The sequence below is a fragment of the Caretta caretta genome, chromosome 9 (assembly GCF_965140235.1).
Source record: "Caretta caretta isolate rCarCar2 chromosome 9, rCarCar1.hap1, whole genome shotgun sequence".
NCBI classification, from domain to species: domain Eukaryota; kingdom Metazoa; phylum Chordata; order Testudines; family Cheloniidae; genus Caretta; species Caretta caretta.
The window spans coordinates 17,057,206-17,084,426 of NC_134214.1; the positions used below are offsets into that span (position 1 = coordinate 17,057,206).

Genomic DNA, 27,221 nt, shown 5'->3' on the forward strand with positions numbered 1-27,221 from the left:
AAATAGCTGTTAGGGCATTGGTCTCTAAGTCCATTCAGCTGCTTAGGTGCCTTATTTTAAGATAGGGTTCACAGATGAAGACCCCAAATAGAGGGAGGTGTCTGTCTCTGGTCTGTCAGCAACATAAGTGCCTAAGCCCCTCTTCTCAACAATTTACTCCTGGTTAACTTCAGTAGCTCCCCACTCAGCTGGCTGGCTTGTGAAAAATCCCTTCTGTAGGTGCCTAACTCTTCCTGTGTATTGTATGGGGGAGCCAGGGTGCTGCACTTGGGGCTCAAAATTCCACTGCGTGGCAGGTCGCCTAGGATTTAGGCATTGCAATGCTGAATGGGGTAATACCTAAGGATCTGCCCCATGTGCCTTTCCCCCCGTCTTGTGAAATAAGGATAATGACATTTATTATCTTTTGTGAAGTGGTTTGGTCTAGCTCTGAAACATGACAATTGCACAGAACTCTTTTTTTTTTTTCCCCACCCCTCTCTACTTGAGACTTATACTGGAATTATTTGCATGATGCTCATCACCAACCCTAACACTTTTTCTGAAGTTCTTTGCAGGGGGAATAAACGTTTTATGAAACCCTTTTTTCCACTAACTAAACATAAGTTCAGCACTAATGACCACTGTATCAACCCATGGAATAATGGACTGCATACACAATCAGGAGCTATACCTTTTTGTTTTCATGGGTTTGTTCAGTTGCTACATTATGAGTAAAATCATCCAATGTTTTTTATAAAGCAAAGCAAGAAGCAACTGTGAAATTATACCAGGAAGTCTATTGAAAACAGACTCAAGCATTCATTTGCATTGCTTGGGTTATTTTGTCCTGCTCTGTCTGTAAATGAGAAAGCTACAGTCTAACTCAGTGTACAATACAGCCTTGCACCATTTTATGCAATTCTCCTCAAACTTTTCAAGGCACATGATCAAAATCAATGATAAACTGAGTTCAGCACTAAGGCACATACATACCAATTCTGCAATAAAAATGTGCACAGCAATAAAATGAATTTTGACTTCCAAGTATTTTACAAAGGATGATTCGTACATCTTCACAATGCCCCTGTATGGCAGGTAAATAACTACTATATTACTCTCATGTTGCAGAGAGGTTAAGACTCAAATTCTCCTTCAGTCATATGACTTGGAATGGAGTTGCAAGTCATTCCTCCAACTTGCAATGGTGTTGGATTAGGTTGACAGAGAAGAACTTGGCCCTATGGGTTTGACTGGTGCCATAGAATGAGTCAGTATCAAAGCTGGGATTAGAATACAGGGGTTTCTAGTTCCCAGTTCTATACATTGAATAGAACTGATCCCCTCTTTGTTCTGGATTCAAAAGGCTTGACAACTGCTTTAAATAATAATGTACCATATGGATAAAAAATGTTGAACACAAAAGCCTACAGTTCAGTTCTCAATGCCAGCAATGGAGATGGAGCACCATACTATAAAAATTGTTCCAGCACCTCTGCAAGTGTTTCTGGGGTTGCTGTTAAGATGTATTAAAAGGCATCAGATATGAAACTCAAGTCAACCAAGTAATTAGGACTTATTAAAAAAGCCACACTAGCAAATGAACATGCTGCCTCCAAGAGAAATGGGCTTTGGAACTAATCTGACCAATTATAAAGCAGCATTCACTGACTGTCCTTCATCAAAGGTGGAGGCAGAGTGGCTGAGATACAACTAAATTTGCAATAAGTTTCTGTATTTTAGCATAATATGGTAAAATGCATAAGTAACTTAGCTGTCTCAGGAGGCAAGTCAAGACAGCTGGATTATGAACTCATAGGTTCAGGGAGTCAGCACGTTGTATTCCTACAGCATCTCTGCCATTAGGCTCTTTCCCTAATCAGACATAAAAAAAGGCTCCTGGCTAAAGTGTAATTTACCAGTCATTTGAGTCATTCCCCTTCCCCTTTGTCTCTCCTTGAAGCTACATTACACTCTATGGATCTAATCTAAGTCCCATGGACTTCACTAGAAGTTGGATCAGGCCTCAAATGAGGCAATAACAAAGACTTTTTAATATTTAAAATACTTGAGAGAAAATCTGAGATACACATCACAGGGTGGTCATGGTCCCATTTGTCTAATATGTATTAAAATTCTACTAAATTTCTAGTAACTATATATTTGCTCAGTTTCCACAGCTACTAGTAACCTCCTCCCCACTGCCATACTCTCTAATGCATACAGTACAGATTTGAGAATGAGTTGAAGAATATTTGAGTCTTGTATACATTACCAGATAAAGATCTGAAAAAAATTAATGTACACTAGTTGATAGAGAAATTAGGTTGAAAATTCTAGTCTACCCTGTTCCCAGAACAGGTTTCAGTATAACATCTCCTCTAGATGTTGACCTGCATAGTTTTCTGCTTAAGTTTAAAATTTTTAATAATTTTTCAAAATTGGTTAAACCAAGGGTAATCACATTTTATCAAAAAAGAATAACTTTATTACACTTGTTATAGCTATAGGGAGAAAAATCAATGAGACCACTAAAATTGTATTGCAATAAGGAAATTTTAATAGAGTAACTGTTTAAATGTTCCACTAATATAAATAAAATTGTTCCCATTAAAGTCATCCTACTAGACAGGCATATAAATTATGAAGTTTAAATCAAAACTGGTAAGGGGAGTAGAAGCAACTTACTCTGAAATACTTTGATTTAAAAAGTAGCCACATATCTTAAGAGAACTGAATGCTGGTCAGTACCTTCATTATGTCCATATCTCTATGTGGACCCTGTGTCTGTTTTGGAAGTGTGTATGCAAAATGTCACATGTCCACTGATCCTTTTTTTCTTTAGTTGTTGCTGGCATATCAAATTGTAGCCACTCATTTCCTATCTAACCCTAAAATAATTTTTATAAGTGCAGTGAATTTAGTATTTGTGGAAATATCTAATAGAACTGGGCAAAATGCTTTGTGTCTCCACAGAACAGCTCCCAACAATAGTGCACCCTTTCTCACGTTACCCTGTCACTGTGTGAGTTGATCACTGCAAATTTAGGGTTAAGGGTAATCGGGGGTTCAATGTGTACATGAGCTGGATGTTCCACCCACTTCACAAGTTCTTTTTTAAAGGTGATATGTGAACCAATAAAGTTTAGGAGCCAGTGGATTGGAGGATAGTTCCAGTTCCATGCCTAGTTAAGCTATGAACTCTCCTGCCCCAGGATTGTTACGGGTTTTGAGATCTAGACACCTGTCTACTAGGAAATGGACTTCCACCACAAGCTCATTTCAAATAGGTCACTGCACAGACAGCAGGTGACAGCTTCACTAAATAGGTGTTTAATATTATTCCAATTTAGAATGATTAAACTTAATATTCAATAGGATTATTAAGATGTCATTTCATTTTAGCTGGGGAACTAGAGCTATAATACATTGCCCTAAAGGCTTCGAACTGGGGGAGCCTAATTGTTTTTTTCTTGGAAAAATGCTGGACCTTATATTCAAATATTAGTTAAACCATCTTCAGCTTATGTATTACACACTTTTTTTCTACCTCAGGTTCTGTTCTCCAGGTTTTTAAAAACAAGAGAGAGGCCAAATGTCAGTCTGACTTGATTTTAACTCACTGAAATCAATGGGAGTTTCACCTGAATAAAGACAAGATTTAGCTTCAGCGTCGACTACAAAATGGCTTTACCACCCTGCATTTTACAGTAAAAGCAAGGGTTCCGTGCTGTTCCTGCTCAGCTGAAAGGAGGATGTATGTCTACCATTTTATATATAATACTGGGTGTTTAGGGTGGTGCTGAGCTACATCATAGAACCAAATGGCTAGAGCGTTGTACACAAAGGATTGCAGTCAGTTCCCAATGCTAGCAACGGAGATTGGAACTGCAAGCATGGTAGATTTTAGCTTCTGCCTGAAGGCCGTGTGTTGTTCAAAATAATTGCTAAACTGAGTGGAGAGAAGAGTTCTGAGCCAGTGTACTATCCCATTACACATGCACATCTTAATAAGGTAGTGGATGGTAGTGTCGGATCTGTTAAAACAAGTCACTGTAAACAGCAACACCACACAAATGTCAAAGATTGCCAGGGAACAGGTTAACAAAAATTTCTTCCATATTAACAGAAAAATGCATAACAGATCCAATCTCTGTTCCCCATACAATAAATATTCAGAAGTAGTAAGCAAATCAGACCTTATCAATGCACATGTAAAATGTATATATTTGCACAACCAGAAAAATTAACATCTTCATTCAAAACACTGGTGATGGAAAAGAGCAATTCAAGAAAAAAATCTGTCAGCTACTGAAAATTCAAGCAATATCTAGTATTCTTTCCTCACAGTGGTGTCAGGGAGGAATATCATCTGTATTCACTATTTCAATTTCAGTCTGAAACTGAACAATTCAGAATGTTAAATCTTAACTTTTTAAATGCTTATATAACTAAACAAAATGTCCTCCAACAGTCTAGCAAATAAGAGATGTGTGAGAAACTGAACATTCAAATTGTTTCAGGAGTTTTAAAAACAATTTGATCTTGGTTGTCTTTTGAATTAGCTTTTTTGTTATCTGTACTCCTGAACAGGTGAATACTCTCAAGCAGTGCCTACTCCTCAGTTAATACAGTACTCCAGTTTCTGAATATAGAAAATGTTAAGATTAACATTAAGGCATACAGACAGCTGTGTTATCTGCTTTTGTTTAATAAAGGATCAATTTACTCACTCAAATACATGGAATGTTGGCAAGAAACTAAAAGCTCCTGGGACAAATCTACCAATCATGTACAGATTCTGTGAGGTCCTCCATCTTGCATTTCTCTAATAAACACACCCTGAAATGGCTTCAATTATACAAATTGAAATTTGGATAAAACTTCTAAATAATAAGTAACAGTTAAAATAAAAAGGGTTGCTTTATTTTAAAATTATGATGGCAGGGGAAGTGAGGGGGAAAAGTCGACAGCTGGAGTTTCCAAACTGCTGTTCCCTTTGCCTCCTCGAGATGACACCTTTCCCTGAACCAGATGTACAAAACAGTTTGGATTTCTTAAATTGGTGGTACACAATTTGTACACAACTGAAAACACTGCAGCCAAATAAGCACTACCAGCTTGTAGGTCTTTAGCAAAATACTTTAAAATTACCTTCTGCTAAAACTAGTTGTCTTAAAGTTCTCTTACAATTTTATAAAAATCAGGAAGAATGTCAAGAGCCATCAGCTAAGAAGTGCTTTACTTAACTAGCTATTAAATGAATATACTAGGAATAATCTGAGATTTGGTCATTCAACTTTTACCATTTTACAAAGCTATTTTGAGTAGGCTATACTTATTGAAAAGTTATGCAAGTATCAGAAAATGACAATAGGGAAACTATGTTCGGTATGTTTGAGGACTATCTAGACAAATCATAGGATCTGACAGAAAACTTGTCAAATTGACAAAACTTTTGTAAAGGTGTATTAATTCAGATTGTACCAAGTAATCAAGCTAATAGTTTTTTAAAAATGAAGATACTAGATATAAAACTGTTTGGATAACATGTATTTCAGCAAACAAATGGAAAGAATGTTACTGTAACTACATTTTGGTGATCAGCCAATGAAGAAAATCCAATTGTTTTACACATTCAGTCTCAAAACTACAGTGAGTTAGGATTTTTCATGTAAAGACCTAGTTTCTTCTTCCTCTTCCTCCTCCTCCTCCTCCTCACAATCTCCTTCATCTGTTTGCTGTTCAAGTTCCTCTTTTGTGATCATTTCAAAATCATTTCCATTTCCACTACTATGCTGGGATCTGTCATCCTCACGCCTATCACTGTCTGTGTCTGAATGCCGCTCTCCTCCAGAGCCTTCTGCTCCCGAGTTGCCTGTTGCTTCGACTTTTCCTTCCTCATCTTCCTTTTTCTCACTATCTGATTTCTCCTCACTGTCAGACTTCAGCTGCTTTTTGGTCTCTGATTTCTCCTCTTTCCTTGAGTCTGCTTTTGGTCCCTTGTATTCGTGTGTGTACAAGGGCCTGAAGGAGTCAATGAAACCCACGTCTGCTGTCAGATTTGGCAAAAACCAGAAATGATGCCTTCCTCCAGTTATCAGCCAAATAATAAGGAAGAGGATGCAGCGGGCTGTGAGGAGAGAGCCCAAATATTGTATATAAATATTTACAACATAACACAACTGTTTTTATTAGTTGCCTCTCCCCTGCTGCACTCAAAATCAAGTTGAGGACAGACAAAACACGCAAAATACAAATGAAACCAAATTCCTGGGCTGGAAGGATGGGTCTAACAGCATGTTCTGATACTTAAGGGTGGTGATGGAGAAGTAAGCAAGGGGGAGAATTAAACGGTGCCATCCTTCAACCCCCTCCCAAAAATAAAAGTCTGATGATAAAAGTTAGAAACAGTAAAGAGCTAATAGACAGAAAAGTCTATTCTCTTGCAATGGGATATGATCATCTGATCTTAGCCAAAGACCAAGTTTTCTCTATTACAGTTTGTAAATCTCCATGAAAAATAGGAGGGTCAGTGATCTCCCATCTGCATTTTAAGCATTGTTTTGCTCAGCTACACACCATACAAATCAAAAAGAAAGCTTTATTACCTGCATCCAGCTCCTCAAAGGTAGCTAGGCTCCTAACTTCCACTGATTTCAGATTTAAGGATTTGGGCCCAGATCCTTAACAGGTGAGCCACATTCTCAGTTTTATTTCTTTTGCAAGTGCTTATGTGTTGGTCCTGAGCTATTCCTTAAGGGCACTGCATCTAATTCTGCCTAGAAGAAAGGCAGGTGGCCAAAACGCAGGCCTCTGATATCAAGATGCAACACGTACCTGAATGCGACTCAAGTGGTTTTCCTTTCCTTTGTATTCTAGCTACATGCAATGCCCATAAGTTTATAACTAACACACTGTTTCTAGGTAAGGTGATTCCACCTCTGCCCAAAGCCTGAACTGGCTTTGCAGGAGGAAGCACACATTCTCTGGCCAACAAGAAGCACTGCCTCTAATTTGTAGATGATGGTCCTTTTCCCCTCCCTGTTGTCTCAGATTTTTTCTCTTCACCTTAGCCACTGTTTCTTTTAAATACCCCACCACCTTGGGCACCTCTCTTATCTCCCAATCTTACTAACACATCTCCCATTAGATAGCAGCAGCAGCACTAGTGCCTAAAACAAGAGTGAAGTAGCAAGAGAGGTCGAACATGAACAGTGGACTAGAGAGCTCTGATAGGAGAGAGTGCTTGTTCTGTCCTAAGGACTACGATCTCCACTATGCAAGATCAAGATTGCACGTGCTAGTGTAAGCCTGCAGCCTGAAATGGACCCTGCGGAACACTTTTTTCCAATGCCACAGTAGTGACATTTAGTAGCCATTAAGGAACTACTCACATAAGGTAAGTCTATGGCAGTGGTCCCCAAGCTTTTCCTCTCGTACTGCATCCCTTTACCAGTAATGGAATGTGTTCATGCTCCCCTGGCCAGGAGCAGGGCTGGGGTGGGTGGGGGTGTGTGTGTGGGCGGGGAGGAGTGGGGGTGTGTGTGTGTGAAGCTGTGGTGGGGAGGTCAAGCTGGGGCCGGGAGCAAAGCTGTGGACGGGAGCAGAGCTGAGGGCAGAGCTGGGCTGGGCGGCACTTACTTCCCTATGGGAGCTGGCCAAGGCCCCCCCAGATATTCCTCCATGCTCCCCAAAGGGGTGCATGTCTCACAGACTGGGGACCACTGGTCTATGGCTATTTTAAAGAATAGGGGTAAAATTTTCAAAAGTGAAGTTGACAGATTTAGGAGCCTAAGTACTTATTCCACTTTTATAGATTAGAAAGGGTTCTAAGTCACTTAGACATGTCTGAAAATTTTACCCTACTTGTCCTGTTCAGGTAACTTCTATTGATAAACAAATGACACTTACCAACAGCAAGTAGGAGAATACTGGCTACGAAACAGCCTGCGCCTACACTGAGGTAATAAACACCTACTCGCATCTCTGCAGGCCAAAGTGGGAAGAGAGTTGCAGCTATAACCGCAATCACTAAAAATGAAGAGAAGAGTTTGAGAAACATGGATAAGTTACCAATTAAAGGGCAATAGTAGTCTGGTGGTGTTGCCTGTAGTAATGTTTGTACAGTACTTTGAATAGGCATTCCCATTATTTGAGTGCCATTCAGAAACAGAGTCCAATTTCTCTTGGCCCACAAATACACATATATAAACGACCAGCTTAGGCCATAAAAACCCAGTAGAACAGGCTTAAGTTTAGCAAGCAAGTGAATATCCCCACCCTTTCATTTTTTGCTTGTTTTTCAGTGCCCACCCTCACCCCCCTTGTCTTCCATAGAGTTGTGCAGTTTCTGTCCTCCTGCTATTTGCTGAAGTCTACAAGATTGTGTAATCACATAACTGGCTCCCAACACCACTTTAGAAGCTAAGCACATTACCTTTCAAAGCCCTAAATATATCATGATCATATAAATTATATCATCTCCTTAGAGAACTGTGCTGATGGAGAAGTGATATGAACATGGAACTGGGAGCCAGCAACTCCTACATTCTAATGCCAGCTCTGACACTGACTTACCCATGTGGCCTTGCCTTGGCAAGTCACTTCACCTCTCTGCCTCAGTTTTCCTCATCTTATAATTGGAATAAACAATATTTACCTGCCTCAGAGATGGTTTGAAAAGATGATCTGTATAATTCTCAAGATAAAAAGCACCATATAAGTAGTAAGTATTCCCCGGTAAGTGTAGACAGAACCCAATATACAAAGTATACTGTACACTACAACCCCACTAGTTGTAGCATGGTTAGGCCCTTTACATACCGATCAAAAATATTTATCCATCTACCTTAGGTATTTCGAAGGTGCCCATCACCATAGTGGTTAGGCATAAAGTGTAACAGGATTCTCTAGAAAGGTGCTACCATGATTTCTAAACTCAGGGAAGTTGGGTGCCTTTTAGGCCCTAACTTTTTCTATTTCCCCTTACACAGCAGCATCTAAGGAAGAATAATAGACCTGTGTGTAAACATTAAAATTAGTCTAGACCTTAAAAAAAATTGCTCGGGCCAATGATCTACATAAATAATACTGGGAGGTGGAAGGGAAAGGGTATCAATTGTGAGTGTTCAGTACCTATTAAGGACACAATCTATTAGTGCTAAGCAATTGAAATCTACAGAGCAGTTAGCAGGTGTAACTGTAAGCGAGGTGCAAATTGATAAAAATGTTAATTCTGTGTCTGAATATGAGAGAGCAAAAAGGAGTTTGTCCATGGGAAAGAAACAGATGTGCCTGTTTGGTACTATAGCCTATACTACACATTAACATCCATTCTTACTTACCAAGAACAAGTCCCATGGCAAATGTTTTAAAATGAACTGGGTCATAGATCCACACATACACCTGCAGTAAGAATAATCAGGTTAAAATTAACAAATTATATTCCAAAATAAAGATCTTTGGTAAGAGCTTTCAGATTAGTTTCCTCATCTGCACGTTTCTGTATTACCATATTACTCTAGTACTAGGTTACACTCGCCACCAGGTGCCACTCTGTCCTCCAAGTCAGCACTGAACCACAATACAGCATTGTGGTGAGGGGGCACTGTATTGCTGGAGGTTCTGTATTTTTGGATAAGACATGAAGCCAAGGTCTATGCCAATTCTGCTCAGTGAAGTAGCTGCAGAAGCAGATTTATAATCTTGTGGCTACCACCCCTTTAAACCTACACAAATTGCCTCAGCAATGCACTGACCTTAATCTGACTCAGTGAGCAGAAGGCCTAAGCATAATACTTTTATTGGAGAAGGATGTATAATACAAATATTACACTGGTGCCATATCTTGTCAGGCACAAGGATGAAGGCTGGGAGCTTCCAGCATCTGATAAATGCTTTTATTAGGATATGTTGTTCACACCCTGGTGTGTGTTGGTGCCTTTATTTAAAATATTTTAATGATTTTGACGACTTACTAGTATTATTTACTCCTGGGGGCATTCTGTGCCAAAAAATTAAAAATTCTGCACACAGTATTTTAAAATTCTGCAAATTTTGTCAAATGTGGAGGCTCCAGCTTAGCATTGGGGAGCATAGGCCACTGGCTGCACAGAGGTGGGAGATCACTGTGCAGCTCCCACCCAGGGACACAAACTCAGCAGTCTTTCAGAGTGGTAGCCGTGTTAGTCTGTTTCAGCAAAAAGAACGAGGAGTACGTGTGGCACCTTAGACACTAACAAATTTATTTGAGCATAAGCTTTCATGGGCTAAAGCTCACTTCATCAGATGCATGCAGTGGAAAATACAGTAGGAAGATATATATATTGTGACAAAACTCTGTCCTTGCCTCCGTGGGTCCCGCGTTTCCTGGCGGATTTCGCTAGCCTCAGAGGCTCACTGTGACCCTTCACGTAACAGAGAAGGGGCACAGTCTACTGAGCCATTTTCATCATAAGCCAGTGAGGGAGGTAAGGAGAAGTTATCCTTCCTTGCACAGACTCTGTCTCCCAGTCTCAGCGATTAATCAGGGGGCAAAGGTGGTGCGGGGGGGAAGCCCAGGCCCACCTTCTACTCCAGGCTCCAGCCCAGGGACCCTAATAGTTTCAGCTATGGTAGCTGACCTTTTAGAAACATGACGTACAATTCCCTGGGCTGCTTCCCCCACAGCAGCCCTCACTTCCTCAAGCTCCACTTCACCCTTACCTCAAGGTCTCCTTCCTTGTGCCTGATATGGTGTGTACTACTCAGTCTCTTCAACAGCGCAACTTCCTCCCACAGCTGCTGACATGCACACCCACCTGACTGACTGGGAGGCTTTTAACTAGTTTCAGCCAGCCCCTGATTGGCTCCAGGTGTCCCAATCAACCTAGCATTCTCCCTGCCTTCTCGAAAGTTCTTAATTGGCCCCAGGTGTCTTAATTGAACTGGAGCAGCTGCCATTTCACTTATCCTGGTACCAAGGATTTGTTTAGCCTGGAGCCAATATATCTATCTCCCACTACTTTTCTATAGCCATCTGGCCTTGCCCCGTCACAATATATAGAGAACATGAAAAAAAATGGGGGTTGCCATACCAACTCTAATGAGAGTAATCGATTAAGGTGGGCTATTAGCAGGAGGAAAAAAAAATTTTTGTAGTGATAATCAGGATGGCCCATTTCAAACAGTTGACAAGAAGGTGTGAGTAACAGTGGGGGGGGGGGGAAATTAGCATGGGGAAATAGGTTTTAGTTTGTGTAGTGACTCATCCACTCCCAGTCTTTATTCAAGCCTAATTTAATGGTGTCCAGTTTGCAAATTAATTGCAGTTGTGCAGTTTCTCATTAGTCGGTTTTTGAAGTTTTTTTGTTGAATAATTGCGACTTTTAGGTCTGTAATAGAGTGTCCAGGGAGGTTGAAGTGTTCTCCGACTGGTTTTTAAAATGTTATTCTTGACATCTGATTTGGGTCCACTTATTCTTTTATGTAGCGATTGTCCAGTTTGGCCAATGTACATTGCAGGGGGGCATTGTTGGCACATCATGGCATATCACATTGGTAGATGTGCAGGTGAACGAGCCTCTGATAGTGTGGCTGATGTGATTACGTCCTATGATGGTGTCCCCTGAATAGATATGTGGACAGAGTTGGCAATGGGCTTTGTTTGAAGGATAGGTTCCTGGGTTAGTGTTTTTGTTGTGTGGTTGCTGGTGTGTATTTGCTTCAGGTTGGGGGGCTGTCTGGAAGCGAGGACTGGCCTGTCTCCCAAGATCTGTGAGAGTGAGGGATCGTCCTTCAGGATAGGTTGTAGATCCTTGACGATGCGCTGGAGAGGTTTTAGTTCGGGGCTGAAGGTCATTGCTAGTGGCGTTCTGTTACTTTCTTTGTTGGGCCTGTCCTGTAGTAGGTGTAGGTGACTCAGTAGTGAGGCTGCACCCAACCCTGACACAGCTCAAGGACCGGGCCTGCCCCAGAAACAGCCCAGGACCATGCCCCTCAGTGCCACGTGCACCAGGTGCAGGCAGGCAGTCTCAGCAAGGCAGGATCCAAGTGTGGAGGGGCTTAGTGTAGGGGGATCCAGGTGTGGGTTGAGAGGGTTCTGTGTGGGATCTGGGTGCAACAGTAATGGGAGTCTGCAGGGGGGTCCAGGTGAAGGTGGTTGGGGCTCAGCAGGTTGGGGATCTGGGTGCAGGGGGAGCATTGCCTGCTGGGGTTCTGGGTGTGGGGAGAGTGAGGCTTGGCAGGAGGGTCTGGATGCATGGGGGTTGGGTGGATGGGGGAGCAGCTCCTTGTACAGTGATCCCTCCCGCTGCAGCTGAGGAGTGATGGGTGCAGGAAGTGGGGAGTTTGCAGAGCTTCCTACAGCCAGGGGAGAAATCTGGGGGTGGATCTGACACAGCCCCAGATACCGTGCAGGGGAAGAGGAAGTCCCGTCCTCCCCAGCGCAGCTGGGACTAGCAGCTGAGCCCAGCGCAGGGTAAGAGCCACCAGCCAGGTCTTCCCCAGTCCTGCCCTTTGCCCCACAGTGATTTACCTCTATGCCAGCTGCCCTGGGCACTCAAAACATACTGCTGGGGAGGGTCATATGACCGCTCTTGTGGCTTCGCCATCAGAAAGTCATTTTGCTGCAGGGAAGCAAAGAAAACTGAGGGGGATATAAATTCTGCGCAAGTGCAGTGGCGCAGAATTCCCCCAGGAGTATATTATTTTCCATTAATAATACATAGCCCTTTACACTTTCAGCATCTTACAAACATTAATCCTCATAGCTCCATCAGAGGTAAAGAAAGGAAAGTAACTCTTATCTGGCTTAGCTGAAAACACCATTTAGCTGTATATTTCTACTTGAAGTTTAGCATGAGACTGGAATAAACTTCCCTAGCTCTCAAAGACTAACATTTTCCAGTGCTGATAGTTGTGTCTCATTTACTGACCAATCAGTGGTGCTTCAATGTCCCACTTGAGCATGCATTTGTAATGCTTTAATGAGTGGGAAGCATGGAACTCTCTAACCTCTGAGAATCATTTGTGAGCAAAAAAAATAGCTAAATGGACAAAAGGTAAATCATCAAGGGTTCATCTCCCAACTGTAGGAAGTAGGAACACAAAGGATATCTTCAGAGAATTACAGGTAAATAATTTTCCCTTCTCTTAAGCCATAAAAATCACTTTCCTGAATGGATTCCTAGAAGCGTTACTACTTAAAAGAAGCTTTAGCTAAGAATAATTTATGAAAGATGTTTTCTCCAGGAGTTCACATTAGGTAACAGACTCATGGAAATGAAAGAGCGTCAGAAATAATACTAAATCACAGTGTTTATGGAGCTTTGGAGGTACTGGCCATGAAGCCATAACTTTCAGTAAAAAACAAACTCATGTTCCCAAAAGGGAAAAAAATATATACTTTGAACTAGTAGGATTAATAAATGTCAGGCCAGATAGCATCTTCATCTAGTAGTGAAGACTCCAAGTACCTGACAGCAGTAACTGGTAACCTTCACAGCTGAAAAGGTGACTTATCAACTGCATACCAGACATATACAAACCCACTACTACTGTAGGTGCTCACCAATTTTGTGAAGAAAGTTCTTCTCAATGTATAGTCTGTAGGATAGGCAGGGAACTGGAACCAGTCATAACGGGACACTCCTTTGCTGACCTCCATCAGAAAGGAATTTAAGGAAACATTCCAGACTGCTGTGTCTCATTGGCCCACGTATGAGACATTTCCCTCTGTTTAAATGGGCAAAATCACTGAAAAGTACAGGAATTCCCTCTTGTCTCAAGATATAAGTGCAAGAGCAGGAATCCAGTCTGATATCGTTAGAGAAGTAAATCATCTGATTTAAAGAAGAGGCAAGTGAGGCACGAAGAGATTAAATAATTTAAGGCCACACAGAAATTTGGTGGCAGAGCCTAGTTTAGAATTCAGGTGTGCCTGACTCCCAGTCCCATGTTCAGACCACGAGGCTTCTAGATGGCAGCCACCTTGGACTCCCTTCCCTGTAACTGAATTTGAAGCTCCAACTTTTGTTTAAAAATACTTCAATATGGCATGACTTTACTAGCAAGAAAGGCCAGCAAGGTTTCCACCCATGCTGGTAACTATCAAAAGGGCAGAAGGAAAAAGTCTGGAGAAATCAATCAGTCTCAGTATTTTATTGTCAATGTACTGGTCACCGATAAATGTAGGAAGTGTAGAAATATAAGTTACACACAAACCTCACCTCATTTCCATCCAGAAAAACTTGATCTTCATGTGGCTCAAGTTTAAATTTTCTCTTGGTTTCCTTTTTCTTGGGTGTTCCTGGGCTCTCATCCTAAGAGCATATCAATCATGAAACAGAAGGAATAATTAAAAAGGAATTTAGAGACTGTAAAAGGCTCCAGATTCATAGGTTCCATTTTGAAATTTTGGCTGCATCCATATATCCTCATTACAAAGTTGCTTATGAGTGCTGAACAAGAAAACTACTGCAGAAGCACTCCCTATTACTAGCCAACATTTCAAAATAGGACTTCCATTTCTACACATGCAACAGCACACACAAATTTGGTGCACTGTCTTACATATATACAAATGTTAAAATATAGGTGTAGCACTCTGCACCTCAACGCAGCACCCTGGAACCCTCATATGACCGGGTTGAATATCAATTATGATATATTTCATACAAAACATGCCATGTAAGATATCATATGAAAGGTCACAATCTGGTGAACCTGACTGTTCTATCAAAGGATGTATATTGTTAGTGTGTATGAAGTTATGTAATTTTGCTATATGGTTGCTACTGAAATATGTTGTAAGTTTGAGACTGTCTCTGCATGGCCACTTTCAGCGCTAAAACTAAGTTGTTCAGGGGTGTGAAAACACACACCCCTAAGCAACAAGTTTTAGCACTGAAAAGCGCCAGTATAGACATCGCTTTATTGCCGGGAGCTGCGCTCCTGATGATAAAGCTACCACCACTCATTCGGGGTGGGTTTTTTCATTGCCAGGAGAACTCTCCCTCGGCGATAAAACATGTCTATATTGCCCACGTCACAGCGCTGCTGCGGCCGCACTGTAATGTGGGCAGTATAGACATACCCTGAGAGTTGTCCAGTGCTAGTTCTCCAGTGACAACAAAGGAGGTTATCCTCTCCCAGGAGGGTGTTAAGAGACCTTTAATCAGCAGGGGAGAGGTAAACAAGGGGTTTACAATGCTGTAAGAGTGCTACACAAGCATCACACAATGCGGGACTGCTCAACTCTGTGACTCGGCAGAGCCCACCAGGACATATCTGGACTAGTGTTTTCCAGGCACATGGACTGAGGATATCAAATAGGGGAGAGAGGCATCATGCTTCTACCTCTCTCATCCCCCACCTACGCTGGAAGCAACAAGAACGCTGTGAAGACAAAAAGAAAAGGAGTACTTGTGGCACCTTAGAGACTAACCAATTTATTGCCACAAGTACTCCTTTTCTTTTTGCGAATACAGACTAACACGGCTGTTACTCTGAAAGCTGTGAAGACGAAGACTTGAACTGAGGAGACTGGTCTCAGGCTTAAAGGAGAGGCCTGTGCATTACGAACTGTGACCTACCTGCAACATCCAGTGAGTTCAGAAAAACTGCTTAATCTAAATATTGCCTAGTCTATTAAGATTTAAGATTTAGACCATGCATTTACCAAAAAATAATAATAACAACTATCTCTCACCTTTTGTGCCTACCACTTATCACTTAATATTTATCTTTCTATAGTTAATAAAGCTGTTTTACATTTTACCTAAAACAATGTATTTTGCTTGAAGTGCTTGAGAAACCTCAGCTCAGTTTACAAAGGCTAGCGTGTGTCCTCTCCACATCGAGGGAGGAGTGGACTGGGTAATAAACTTACACTGGTCAGGCTTCTGACTTGGGCAAGAGGGTATATTCTGGGGGTGCAAGAGACTTGCTGGGCCTTTCTCGGTGTGATTCATGAGTGGCTCAGGGAGCATTCATGCAATTAGCTGGGTGTGGGGCTCCACATGCTGTTGTGCTAAGTGATGATAGTGCCTGGAGGGGTTTGCTGCTTATCACTAGCAAAGCAATATGAGAGCTAGCCCAGGCTGGAGAGTTAAGGGGGCACAGTGGTACCCCAGTTCCAGGTTGTACCCCAGGGATCCCATCACAATTGGTACAAAGGATCACTGCATGTTTCAACCAAAGACAAATTGTTTTGTTTGTTAGCGTAAATTCCATCTTCTCTGTCATTACGATAAAATGATGAGGTCACAATTGGAGGCCAGGTTGGGCTCCCTTGGAAAATTTAGATCCAGATATTTAAAGTAAGTAATAGAATAGCAAGGAGATGGTAGGTTAAATTTTGGGTCGAACCACCTTACCCTCTTAAAAACTAGGTTTTTCGCAGTAGTTAGTAGTATCTGCTAATAGGTTTGACAGTTTTCTTTTTGGGTTGCACTTACCTTCTTGCACTCTTCTTTCTCACCATCCTTTCTCTTTTCCTTCTCTTTCTCCTTCTTAGTCTTTTCATCTTTGCCACTTTCCTTCTTGCTCTTTTTCTCATCCTCTTTCCCACTCTCAGTCTTTCCTTTCTCTTTTTCTTTTTTTGTGTCCTTATCAGGCTTCATTTTCATCACTTTCAATGCTCGGTGAAAGAACTGTTTCTTTAGAAGTCTTACAATAAAAAGGTTATATTACGAAATCAATTCGGAGTTAATGGTGCGGTTATATGTTTAGAACACAGTTATGTTATTGGATATCTGTGACAGCATGATGCAAAGACAATATCACACCAAGCAGGACTGGTTATTAATAAACATAGTGGGCCTGATTCTCCTCTGCCTCACACCTGTGTGCCTTCTTTGTAAGCCTGTGCAAAGTGGAAGTAAAACCTCTAGCTTCCTGATTCGGTTGCATTTTGCAGAGATGTAGATGACAACACCAGGAGCAAGAGAGTGGAAAATCAGGTCCATTATTTAAATTTTTCTTACACTTCCTTTCAACATTTCTCTTTAGTTACATGTCAACATTTCCCACAGCAGCAGGAGATATGAGAAGTGGACATACAACTTTCCAGGCTATGTGGTTCAGAGCTGTAAGTTGACCCAAAATGTACTACTGAAACCAAGGTAACACACTTAGACAACCACATTCTGGTGCTGTCCCAAGCATAAACTTGGTGCCAAGTGAGGGGGAAAGTGTTGGGGAGACTTTTACATCTGAGAAATCAAGCATATGCCAACTGAGATAGCCACAGCATAGAATACTGTGGTCATGGCCTCTGCCACTACAAGAGTAGGGGCTGCAGGAGGCAGGGATTAAAACACCAGAGAATCTGGCTCTTACATTGTGGTCTAGTTAGTTTGAATTATTGCCATCTTCACCCAGTAACTGATTCTTGTCCTTTCATTTATCTATTATTGTAGATCACGTGTCTTTGTCAGAGCTATTTATGGTAAATTTACCTAAATATTTTACAGGGAAAGAAATCAGCTGAACTACTTCATTGGAAAAACTATATGCAGAATGATATTAAAATAAAACACACAGCTGGAGGCACAACAAAAATTAAACAGATAAAAAAAGAAAAGCAAGGTTTCATGCTTTCCTTTTTAAGGCAGAATAATTTTAATAAGAATGTTTGAAAAATAGTCCAGTTCTGCTAATCTGATCCTAAGCTGCATTGCTTTCAGCCTGACCCTGCAGTTCCTATACACACAAACTCCCACTAAAGCCAGTTGGAATATTTAATGCAAAATGGCAGTAGAATCAGGTCTTCAATTCTTTATTCAAAAGAAAAAGAAAAAAGTTACTTACCTTACAGTAACTGAAGTTCTTTGGGATGTGTTTTCCACATGGATTCCACTCTTGGTGCACACGTTCCTCATGCCTGTAAGATTGGATTCTTTTGGCCAGCAGTGTCCATTGGGGCCGCACCTGTGCCCTAGATCTCCTTGCTTCCCATCCACCCCCCACCTCAGGCATAAGGGTGGAGCGACCCCAACCATCCTTCAGGTCCTTCGCCAAAACAGAATCCCAGAGGAATAGGACTCTAATAGCAAGAAAGTAGGGCAGGGTGTGGAATTCACCTGGGCAACACATCTCAAAGAATCAGTTACTGTAAAGTAAGTAAGCTCTCTTTCTTTCAGTGATTGTTCACACAGATTCTACACTTGGTGAGTAACAAACAATTCATTTGCTTGTAGGTATCCTACTTAAACAAAAATGGCAAGACAGCCCTACCAAGATAGGCATCCATTCTGGAAGCCTCTGCCAAAGAATAAGGGTCCCCACAATAAGGGTCTGAATCCCCAACCCTTTGAGCTGATGTAATGGCAACTAAAAAGGCAGACTTCACTGATAGCAACCTGTTCCCTACACCACCTAAAGACTCTAAAAGGAGACCCATCAATCCCGTTAAAACTATATTGAGGTCCCAAGAGGCTGGTGACTCCTGAACTGGAGGGGGTAAAAAAATAAAACTAATGAATAGGGCCTTTAAGAAATCTAGCCACTCTAGGATGGAAAAAATACAGTTTGGTCCTGGATAGCAGGGTGATGTGCAGATATTATTGCTAGATAAACCCTTATGGAAATAATAGGAGGCCAAAAGTTGTTTCAGGTCTAGTAAACAGTCCAATTCGTTGAAATGAGAGTTGAGGACAAAAATAGTGTAAAATCTTTTTTGTGGAAGAAGATGGCTCTTGCTGACCTGAAATCTAACAAGACTTCTATGAACTCTCTGCTTTGAGTCAGTGTGGCAAAGAACTTTAAGGCTACTTTAATCAAGTTGGTCATTTGCTGCGGTGATCTTTCCTGGATCGACCCATCACTGGGATATTGGTAGACCTGGATCCCTTCTCTCCTTACGTGAGCTGCTACATCTGCCAAGTCCTTGATGAACAGTACTAGTGCTGTGGAAAGACCAGAAGACAAGACACTGTACTGGTAATGAGATGTTCCTACTAGGAATCTGAGGTATTTCCTATGAGCCAGATGTATGGATATCTGAAAATAGGTGTCTTGAAAGGTTAGAGCCATGAAAGTCTTGAGGATCTAATGGAGGCTCGAGTCACCATCCTGAACCTGAAATGGTGGATGAAGTTGATGAGACATCAAAGGTCCAGAATGGGATGCCAGCCTCCTTTCTTCTTTGGAATGAAAATATAGTGTGAATAAGAACTCCTTTCCCACCCCGAACTCAAAGGGCACCTCGTTCCATTGCTCAGAGATGCAGGAGAGAAACCACCTTTCTTCAACAGTATCTTGTGATAGTGTCTCAGAAGAGGAATGGGGAAGGTACCTGAAGGGTAGTAAGCAACTGGAACTGTCAGCAACAGGTATTGCATGCAATCTCTCACATCCACTGGTCCACAATGATCCCAGCCCAGGCTTCCCTGAAAAAAGACAGGCAGTTGCCAAAAGGGCTCAACTATGGCATGAAAACTGCTGTTGAGAGGAAGACGTTGAGTGCATTGTAGCAGAGGAAGAGGCAGTGGGTTCTCTATTCTGGAAGCTCTGCTTCTCCCTTACTGGCTCCAATATCCTCAGAAAGTTGTAACAGTATGGAGCAGAGCGACTATGTCTGAAGGAATATTGAGGTTTGGTTTGCTTTCTTCTTGGGGCTGAGGTGTACAAACCCAGAGAACGCAAAGTGACTCAGGAGTCCTTTAACAAGGGGAGGGCCTCATCAGTTTTTGATGAGTGTTTTGGACCTCCCCAATTCTGAACCACCACCAATGTGACCATGGTGCAGGCGGACGTATCTGATACATCCAAAGCAGCCTACAGGGAAGTTAAAGCTATCAGCTGCCTCTCTCGCATGATGGATTTTAATTCTTCCTTATGCTCCTGCAGCAGTCTTTCCATAAACAGAGAGAATCTGTCCCAGTTCAAATAGTCATAGTTAGGAGATTGGCAGAGAAGACAACTTTTCTGCTGAACAAATCTAGTTTCTTAGGGTCCTTTTTCTTGGTGATGTTTTTGGGGGCCCTTTCTGCTTGGATCGTTCTGTAACAGCCACTATGACAAGTGAATCTGGCACTATAGGAATGGCCATAGTGGGTCAGACCAATGGTCCATCTACCCCAATAACCTGTCTCTGGCAGTGACTAGTGCCAGATGTTTTAGAGGGAATGAACAGAACAGGACAATTCTGAGTGATCAGTCTCCTGTCATTCAGTCCCAGTGCCTGGCAGCTGGAGGTTTAGTGACACCCAGAGCATGGGGCTGCATCCCTGACCATCTTGGCTAAAAGCCATTGATGGACCCCTCCTCCATGAACATATCTAATTCTATTTTGAACCCAGTTATACTTTTAGCCTTCACCACGTCCCATGGCAACAAGTTCCACAGGTTGACAGTGTGTTGTGTGAAGAAGAACTTCCTTATATTTGTTTTAAACCTGATGCCTATTAAGAAGCAAATAAAAATACTTGAAGCCCTTAGGAACTTCATACTGTCTATCCACGTTTTTGGAAGTGGCAGGTATCGATGCTGGAGCCTGCCATTAGTCCACTGCAGGTTCTAATAATCCATTGTTAATAAGCATAGAGTCTACCAGACATGGAAGGATGCAGAATGTCTAGCAGCTTTTGCAATTTCTCTTGCACTAATTTCCGTGGGATGTCAAGGGTCTTGGCGATACATTTCTTCAGTTTTGGAATGCCTTAAAGTCATCTGCTGGACAACGTAGAGAGATTGGCTGCCATATCAGAGGAGGAGGAAATTGTTGCCAGGATCAACTGTTCCTCTACCCCTGCCTGTTATAGCCTCCCCCCTCTTAGGGGAAGGCAATCTTACTTTAGAAGTGAGGGCAGAGGACGTTGGTTTGAGGGCATACGGCTGCATACACCAGGCATGCGGCTGCATACACCTTACACCAGTAAGGCCGTGACTGATAAGTAGGAACTGTTGGGCCCGCTCTGCCCTTATGCCCTTGAGTGTGGGGGCTGGAGGACATCTAGAGCACAGGCCCACCCCCAACAAGCACTGCTGGCCAAAAAAATCCAATCCGGTGTGCATAAGGTGGAATCCATGTGGACAATCACTTGAAGAACAACAAGGCATTTAAAGCTTCTCCCAATTTCAGTCTTTACTGGAAAGTTCATTTTGCTCCTACAAGTCATGAAGTAGAAACTTAAAATCTATCTTTGCTGCCCTCCAATGCAGCCGACAGTTTCTTGATCGACTGCTGCTGGATATTTGTCGGTTATAGAGCCCAGGCCTTCAGAGCAGCAGTCCCACAAGAATTCTTACATAAGAACAACCATATTGGTCAGACCAAAGGTCCATCTAGCCCAGTATCCTGTCTTTTGACCGTGGCCAATGCCAGGTGCCCCAGAGGGAATGAACAGAACAGGTAACCATCAAGTGATCCATCCTGTTGCCCATTCCCACCTTTTGGCAAACAGAGGCTAGGGATACCATCCCTGCCCATCCTGGTTAATAGCCATTAATAGACCTATCCTCTATGAATTTATCTAGTTCTTTTCTGAACCCTGTTATAGTCTTGACCTTCACAACATCCTCTGGCAAAGAGTTCCACAGATTGACTGTGTGTTGTGTGAAGAAATACTTTCTTCATCTGAAAGAGCAGCTATTCTGCTAGATAAACATTACAATGTTTGTGAAATTGGGAGAAAGATACTTTCACTTAGCTATTATTTTACTGTCTCCTTTTTCCTCCAGGGGTGCTGCTCCAATGGCAAAGCCACCAGTTATTACAGGATCGGGCCCAATAAGTTCTTCTAATTGTTAACAGTGATATAATTACAATTATTAAACTACATTATTTCTATGTTACTGATACAACACCACAAATATTTTTTCAAACATTCTAATCATAAACATACATTGCTTCAGCAGTCTCTTTTGAAGTAACTATAAGGTACACACAAAAGGTTAAGAAAAATAGTGAAAACAATTTTTGAAAGTAGCTGTCCCATTTTCAAAAGGGCCCAAGTGATTTAGGACCTTCAGAAAATGGGACTTTAACGCTTTTGAAAATTGTACTTGTTATTAAGACTATTTATCTTGACTAAAAGGCCATACCTGTTGCAATAGTCAACTATAGACTCTCGAGTTGTAAATAAGGCTTCTTCTCCCTTCTTGGCTTTTGCCCACTTAGAATCCAAAAGGCAGTCCACAGCTTTTGAGGCTGAAAGGAAAAAAGGAAAAACAAACCTGTGATAAAATATAGAAAGAGTTCACTTCAATATCTGATCTACCCAAATACTACAAAAACAGAATCTGTAATTAGTTCTCTCAGTTTTGCTAAATACAGGAAAAAAATCCTACCTGCATAATGAAACAACCCTCCCCCACCCCACTCTTAGAGAGATGGGCTACACTATTGCAACAGAGCTCCCACTGATACAAATGGGAACTTCGACTACATAAAGAATCCAGGTTCAGATGCATACTTTTTACAATATTATATTACAAACCAATTTTAACAGGACATTGCAAGAGCAAATCCTATCCTAAATAAGAATTTTGTTATAATTCCAAAACTAAGGTGTGGGGATTTTCTGTTTAAGAAATTCCAAAGAAACCTTTAAAAAAAAAAAAGATTATCCTCTACAGTAGTTTGTGCTGCTAGTGAATGAAAATCAAAAAAGTTAAACTGATTAGTCCATTTTTACTAGCCAAGCTGAAATACAGGAAGTAAAACATGTAAGTAGTTAAAAAAAGTCAGATTTTAAAAATGTATTTCAAGGCATGATTTTTTATTTTTAATGTGACAGTTAAATTTTTAAATATTCTTGGCCAAATTCTATGAAAGGGAGCCATGTAACTATGTAAAGCAAAAATCTGGCACAAAATATGAAATGGATTGTTATGTCCAGGCTCTAAAAGTAACAGCAATACACTAATCATGGAGCAGATGAGATCAAAGGAACAAGCGTAGAGGTATTTGTTTATCCTGGAAAATTCTGATTAACCTGTCCCACAAAATTGCTGTCCCACACCTTCTGTATAAACTGGCTTGCAGACACCAAATGTCCAAACATGTACGAAGGTGTAAGCATGTGCACACAGGCTCAGAAAGAGTGTCTGAAATCATAATGAAGATTTTAAAGCTTAAAACAACCAAACAAAACCAAACCTCAACTCTCATAACGGAACTCTGAGAGATCCAATTAGTTACTTTAGAAGTTTAAAGGCTCCAGGACAGATCCTGGCCCCCAATAAAGTTACTTTGCCCTGGTAGTACAATGCAGCCTTCGAGCCATCTTAACCAGATACCAGAATATGGGAATTTCTCTGGCATAGTGGAATATTCAGGTGGTGGAAAGATAATGTAGCCAGCCCCACAGCATTGCTTCCCAGTCTCATCATAGAGGGCATTTTCGGGACACAAGGCCTGGCTGGAGTGCTGCTGTGCTCTGGTACTCCTTGGCTACAAAATGGCTCTGTGGGGGCCGCTGCAGTCAGGTGTTTAGTGAGAAGGTAATTTACAGGAGAACTATTTTTGTCCAACCCTTCAGCTGCACGGACTGGAGCTCTGGCACAACTGATGATACATCCTTTTCCCCCCTCTTTTTTAATATTTACACTTTGTACAATAGCTATTGCACAAACAGTCTGCCAGTCTGTACTCCAATTATATTGCTTTCAGCCAATCATTACTGAAGCATTCTATTAATGGTATTCATTATACCATGTGATCTCCCACTTCGAGGTTGTATGAATTTAAAACACAAACGCAGCTGTTTGTGTGTATAGTTAGGAAAAGAGTTATGATTTTTTCACTCTTTAGTCAGGCATATTACACATTTTTGTTTTACAATCTGTATTACTGAGGGTTTTTTTTTAAAAAAACAATGTCATAACTATGCTCCGTACAATGCCAGAGCATCATACCAGAAAAGTGTAAACTTAATGAAAACACTTCCAACAAACTTGAATTTGGAGTAAGGACTTAACTGTGTTCCATGTGATTGAACTGGATTTTGGAACTCTAGAACAGCTTCATGGCAAAATATATTGCTGAACTATTCTTTCAATCATAGAATCATAGGACTAGAAGGGACCTCGAGAGGTCATCTGGTCCAGTCCCTTGCACTCATGGCAGGACTAAGTATTATCTAGACCATCCCTGACAGGTGTTTGTCTAACCTGCTCTTAATCTCCAAAGATAGTGTCAAGGTTCCTTCCCCACTCTGAACCCTAGGGTACAGATGTGGGGACCTGCATGAAAACCTCCTAAGCTTACTTTTACCAGCTTAGGTTAAAACTTCTCCAAGGTACAAACTATTTTACCTTTTGCCCTTGGATTTCCACTGCCACCACCCAACGTTTATCTGGGTTTATTTATTAGGAAAGCGTTGTTTGGAAACATCTTTCCTCCCAAAATCCTCCCAACCCTTGAACCCCACTTCCTGGGGAAGGTTTGGTAAAAATCCTCACCAATTTGCATTGGTGACCACAGACCCAAACCCTTGGATCTTAAGAACAATGAAAAAGCATTCAGTTTCTGAAAAGGATTTTAATAGAAGAAGTAAAAAGTAAAAAAGAATCACCTCTGTAAAATCAGGATGGTAAATACCTTACAGGGTAATTAGATTCAAAAACAGAGAATCCCTCTAGGCAAAACCTTAAATTACAAAAAGAGACACAGACAGGAATATCCATTCTATTCAGCACAACTTAATTTCTCAGCCATTTAAAGAAATCATAATCTAACGCATATCTAGCTAGATTACTTACTAAATTCTAAGACTCCATTCCTGTTCTGTCCCTGGCAAAAGCATCACACAGCCACAGACCCTTTGTTTTTCTCCCTCCTCTCAGCTTTTGAAAGTATCTTGTCTCCTCATTGGTCATTTTGGTCAGGTGCCAGCGAGGTTATCCTAGCTTCTTAACCTTTTACAGGTGAAAGGATTTTTCCTCTGGCCAGGAGGGATTTTAAAGGTGTTTACACTTCCCTTCATATTTATGACAGGTGGAGATTCCACAACCTTCCTAAGCAATTTATTCCACTGTTTAACCATCATGACAGTTTGGAATTTTTTCCTAATGTCTAATCTAAACCTCCCTTGCTGAAATTTAAGCCCATTGCTTCTTGTCCTATCCTCAGAGGTTAAGAAGAACAAATTTTTCTCCCTCCTCCTTGTAACAACCTTTTATGTACTTGAAAATCATCAAGTCCCAGCTCAGTCTTCTCTTTTCCAGACTAAACAAAACCAATTTTTTCTATCTTCCCTCACAGGTCATGTTTTCTAGACCTTTAATCATTTTTGTTGCTCTTCTCTGGACTTTCTCCAATTTGTCCACATCTTTCCTGAAATGTGATGCCAAGAACTGGACACTGTACTCCAGCTGAGGCTAATCAGTGCAGAGTAGAGCGGAAGAATTACTTCTCGTGTCTTGCTTACAACTCTCCTGCTAATACATCCCAGAATGATGTTCACTTTTTTTGCAACAAGGTTACACTGTTGACTCACTTAATTTATGGTCCACTATGATCCCCAGATCCTTTTTTCACAGTACTCCTTCCTAGGCAGTCATTTCCCATTGTGTGTGTGCGCAAGTGATTGTTCCTTCCTAAATGGAGTACTTTGCATTTGTCCTTTTTGAATTTCATCCTATTTACAATTCTGTTTTATATCCCACAGTAAGAATTAAATTATTTCCTAATCAACACAAGACAAATGGTTTAGAAGGAGAACCTGAGCAAAAGAAGAAGAAAAAAAAACAAACAGTTAGGAATACACTGATCATCTTGGCTGTATTCTGGATGTCACAGTGAAACTTGCCCCTTTAAGACAGAGGGGGGCCCACTGCACCTGTGACTGGTCAGGTGCCTCCCAATTGGGCTTCAGAGCAAGGCCATATCACAAGGAGGAGACTGAGACAAAGAGAGAGTATGAGCATGTCAGAGTCAGGAAGAGGCATGAGCAGCCTGAGCCCAGAGGAGAAACAGAAGAGTAGCAAAGAGTGGCTAGAGGGAAAGAACTCTAGGAAAACAGTAACTGTGAGCTGCTGGAGACAAGTTCTGAGGAAAGCTGTTGGGAGGACTGACTAGCGCTGGGGAACCTTTTATGAGTTGCAGGAAAGCTTGTGCAGAGGCCTTAGGAACAAGGGAAAGAACCAGTCTGATCAGTGTAAGCCAGACCTAGATGCAAGGAGAAGAAAATCCCCAGGACCAGAGGTAAAACTCATAGGTAAGGAGGTCTGGGGAGTGGAATGCTGCAGGGATCTAATGTGGGGCTATACAAGACGACTTGTGAGAAAGAAACTGGTCTTGGAACTCTCAGGTGAATGCCCTGGAGAGTGAGGATTCTAGAACAGGGATAAAGAAACTGGGGTTGAAGGGTTAACAACTCTCAGGTGGGCAACCAGAGAATGGTGACCTCTGAACGGGATTGAAGAGTTCTATGTTGTAACCTGGAAGAATGCTGTGTTCTGTTTTGGGAGAAACTGTTGTTACCATGAAGGATCTGAAGATTGTGGCACTTTATATGAATAAAAGGGTTTGAATTTGCTGCTGAGAGAGACAATATTCATTTGCATAGGCAGCTGAAATGGAAACTGAGGTGGGCTATGCCTGTGCTACTAATGTCGGCACCAGGGGGGTGCCCATGTTGAGGTTTCCCTGCAACACTGAGGGATACACAATAGAGCACTTTTTTTTTCTAACCAGGCAAAACTGAGACTTTGAACTACTATAGTATTACAGCACCATTATACCAAATACAGGTGGAGTAATCCTGATACCACACCACACATGCCTTACTCCTAAGCCAGTAGGGGATGGGTACAAGTGAAAGTAGTATCCTTAACCCCTTCAGCCAGGACAGTCACCTTAACTTGGGGCTTTTAAGGGTGGGATGGGAGAGGGGTGGAGAAAGGAGGTGATGGATGCCCTTCAAAAAATAAAACAAATGATTAACATTTTAAACACCAGCATGACTTACTGAACACTCAAGCAAGAAATGCCTTCATTTGATGAGAGTGGAATTTGTTATATTACTGCCATTTTTGTATAAAATTTTACCAGTAATACAATGTCATCTCCAAAAGTTACAAGGAAAATAAGTGATTGAAAAATATAACCATTCAAACTACCAAGAAAGTTATAATACAAGTATATAGCTCTTACATAGCCCTTTATATTTGAAAAACACTATGAAGATTAATTGAACCTCACTACACCCATCTGAGGTATGTAATTACCTTCATTTCCATTTTACAGATGGAGAAACTAGGGCAGGAAGGTTCAGAAGCTCGACCAAGGCTACAGAAAGGAGTCTGTAAGA

The 27,221-nt window shown here is 41.4% G+C and overlaps 1 protein-coding gene across 2 annotated transcripts in view; it reads right to left on the minus strand.

Annotated features, from left to right (window-relative positions):
• Positions 1 to 2,516: 2,516 nt before the first annotated feature.
• Positions 2,517 to 27,221, minus strand: part of SEC62 (SEC62 preprotein translocation factor) — a 38,925-nt gene continuing 14,220 nt past the window's right edge. The window contains exons 3-8 of one of the 2 annotated variants that reach the window (XM_048865359.2): positions 22,009 to 22,114; positions 16,419 to 16,629; positions 14,190 to 14,282; positions 9,327 to 9,387; positions 7,894 to 8,013; positions 2,517 to 6,112 (exon numbers count right to left, since the gene is read on the minus strand). In XM_048865359.2, the coding sequence (XP_048721316.1) occupies positions 5,640 to 6,112; positions 7,894 to 8,013; positions 9,327 to 9,387; positions 14,190 to 14,282; positions 16,419 to 16,629; positions 22,009 to 22,114 (1,064 nt within the window). In that variant the 3' untranslated portion in view covers positions 2,517 to 5,639. Of the gene's footprint in view, positions 6,113 to 7,893; positions 8,014 to 9,326; positions 9,388 to 14,189; positions 14,283 to 16,418; positions 16,630 to 17,772; positions 20,859 to 22,008; positions 22,115 to 27,221 lie in introns of those variants that run through there. The other variant, XM_075132120.1, reaches the window with a different exon arrangement.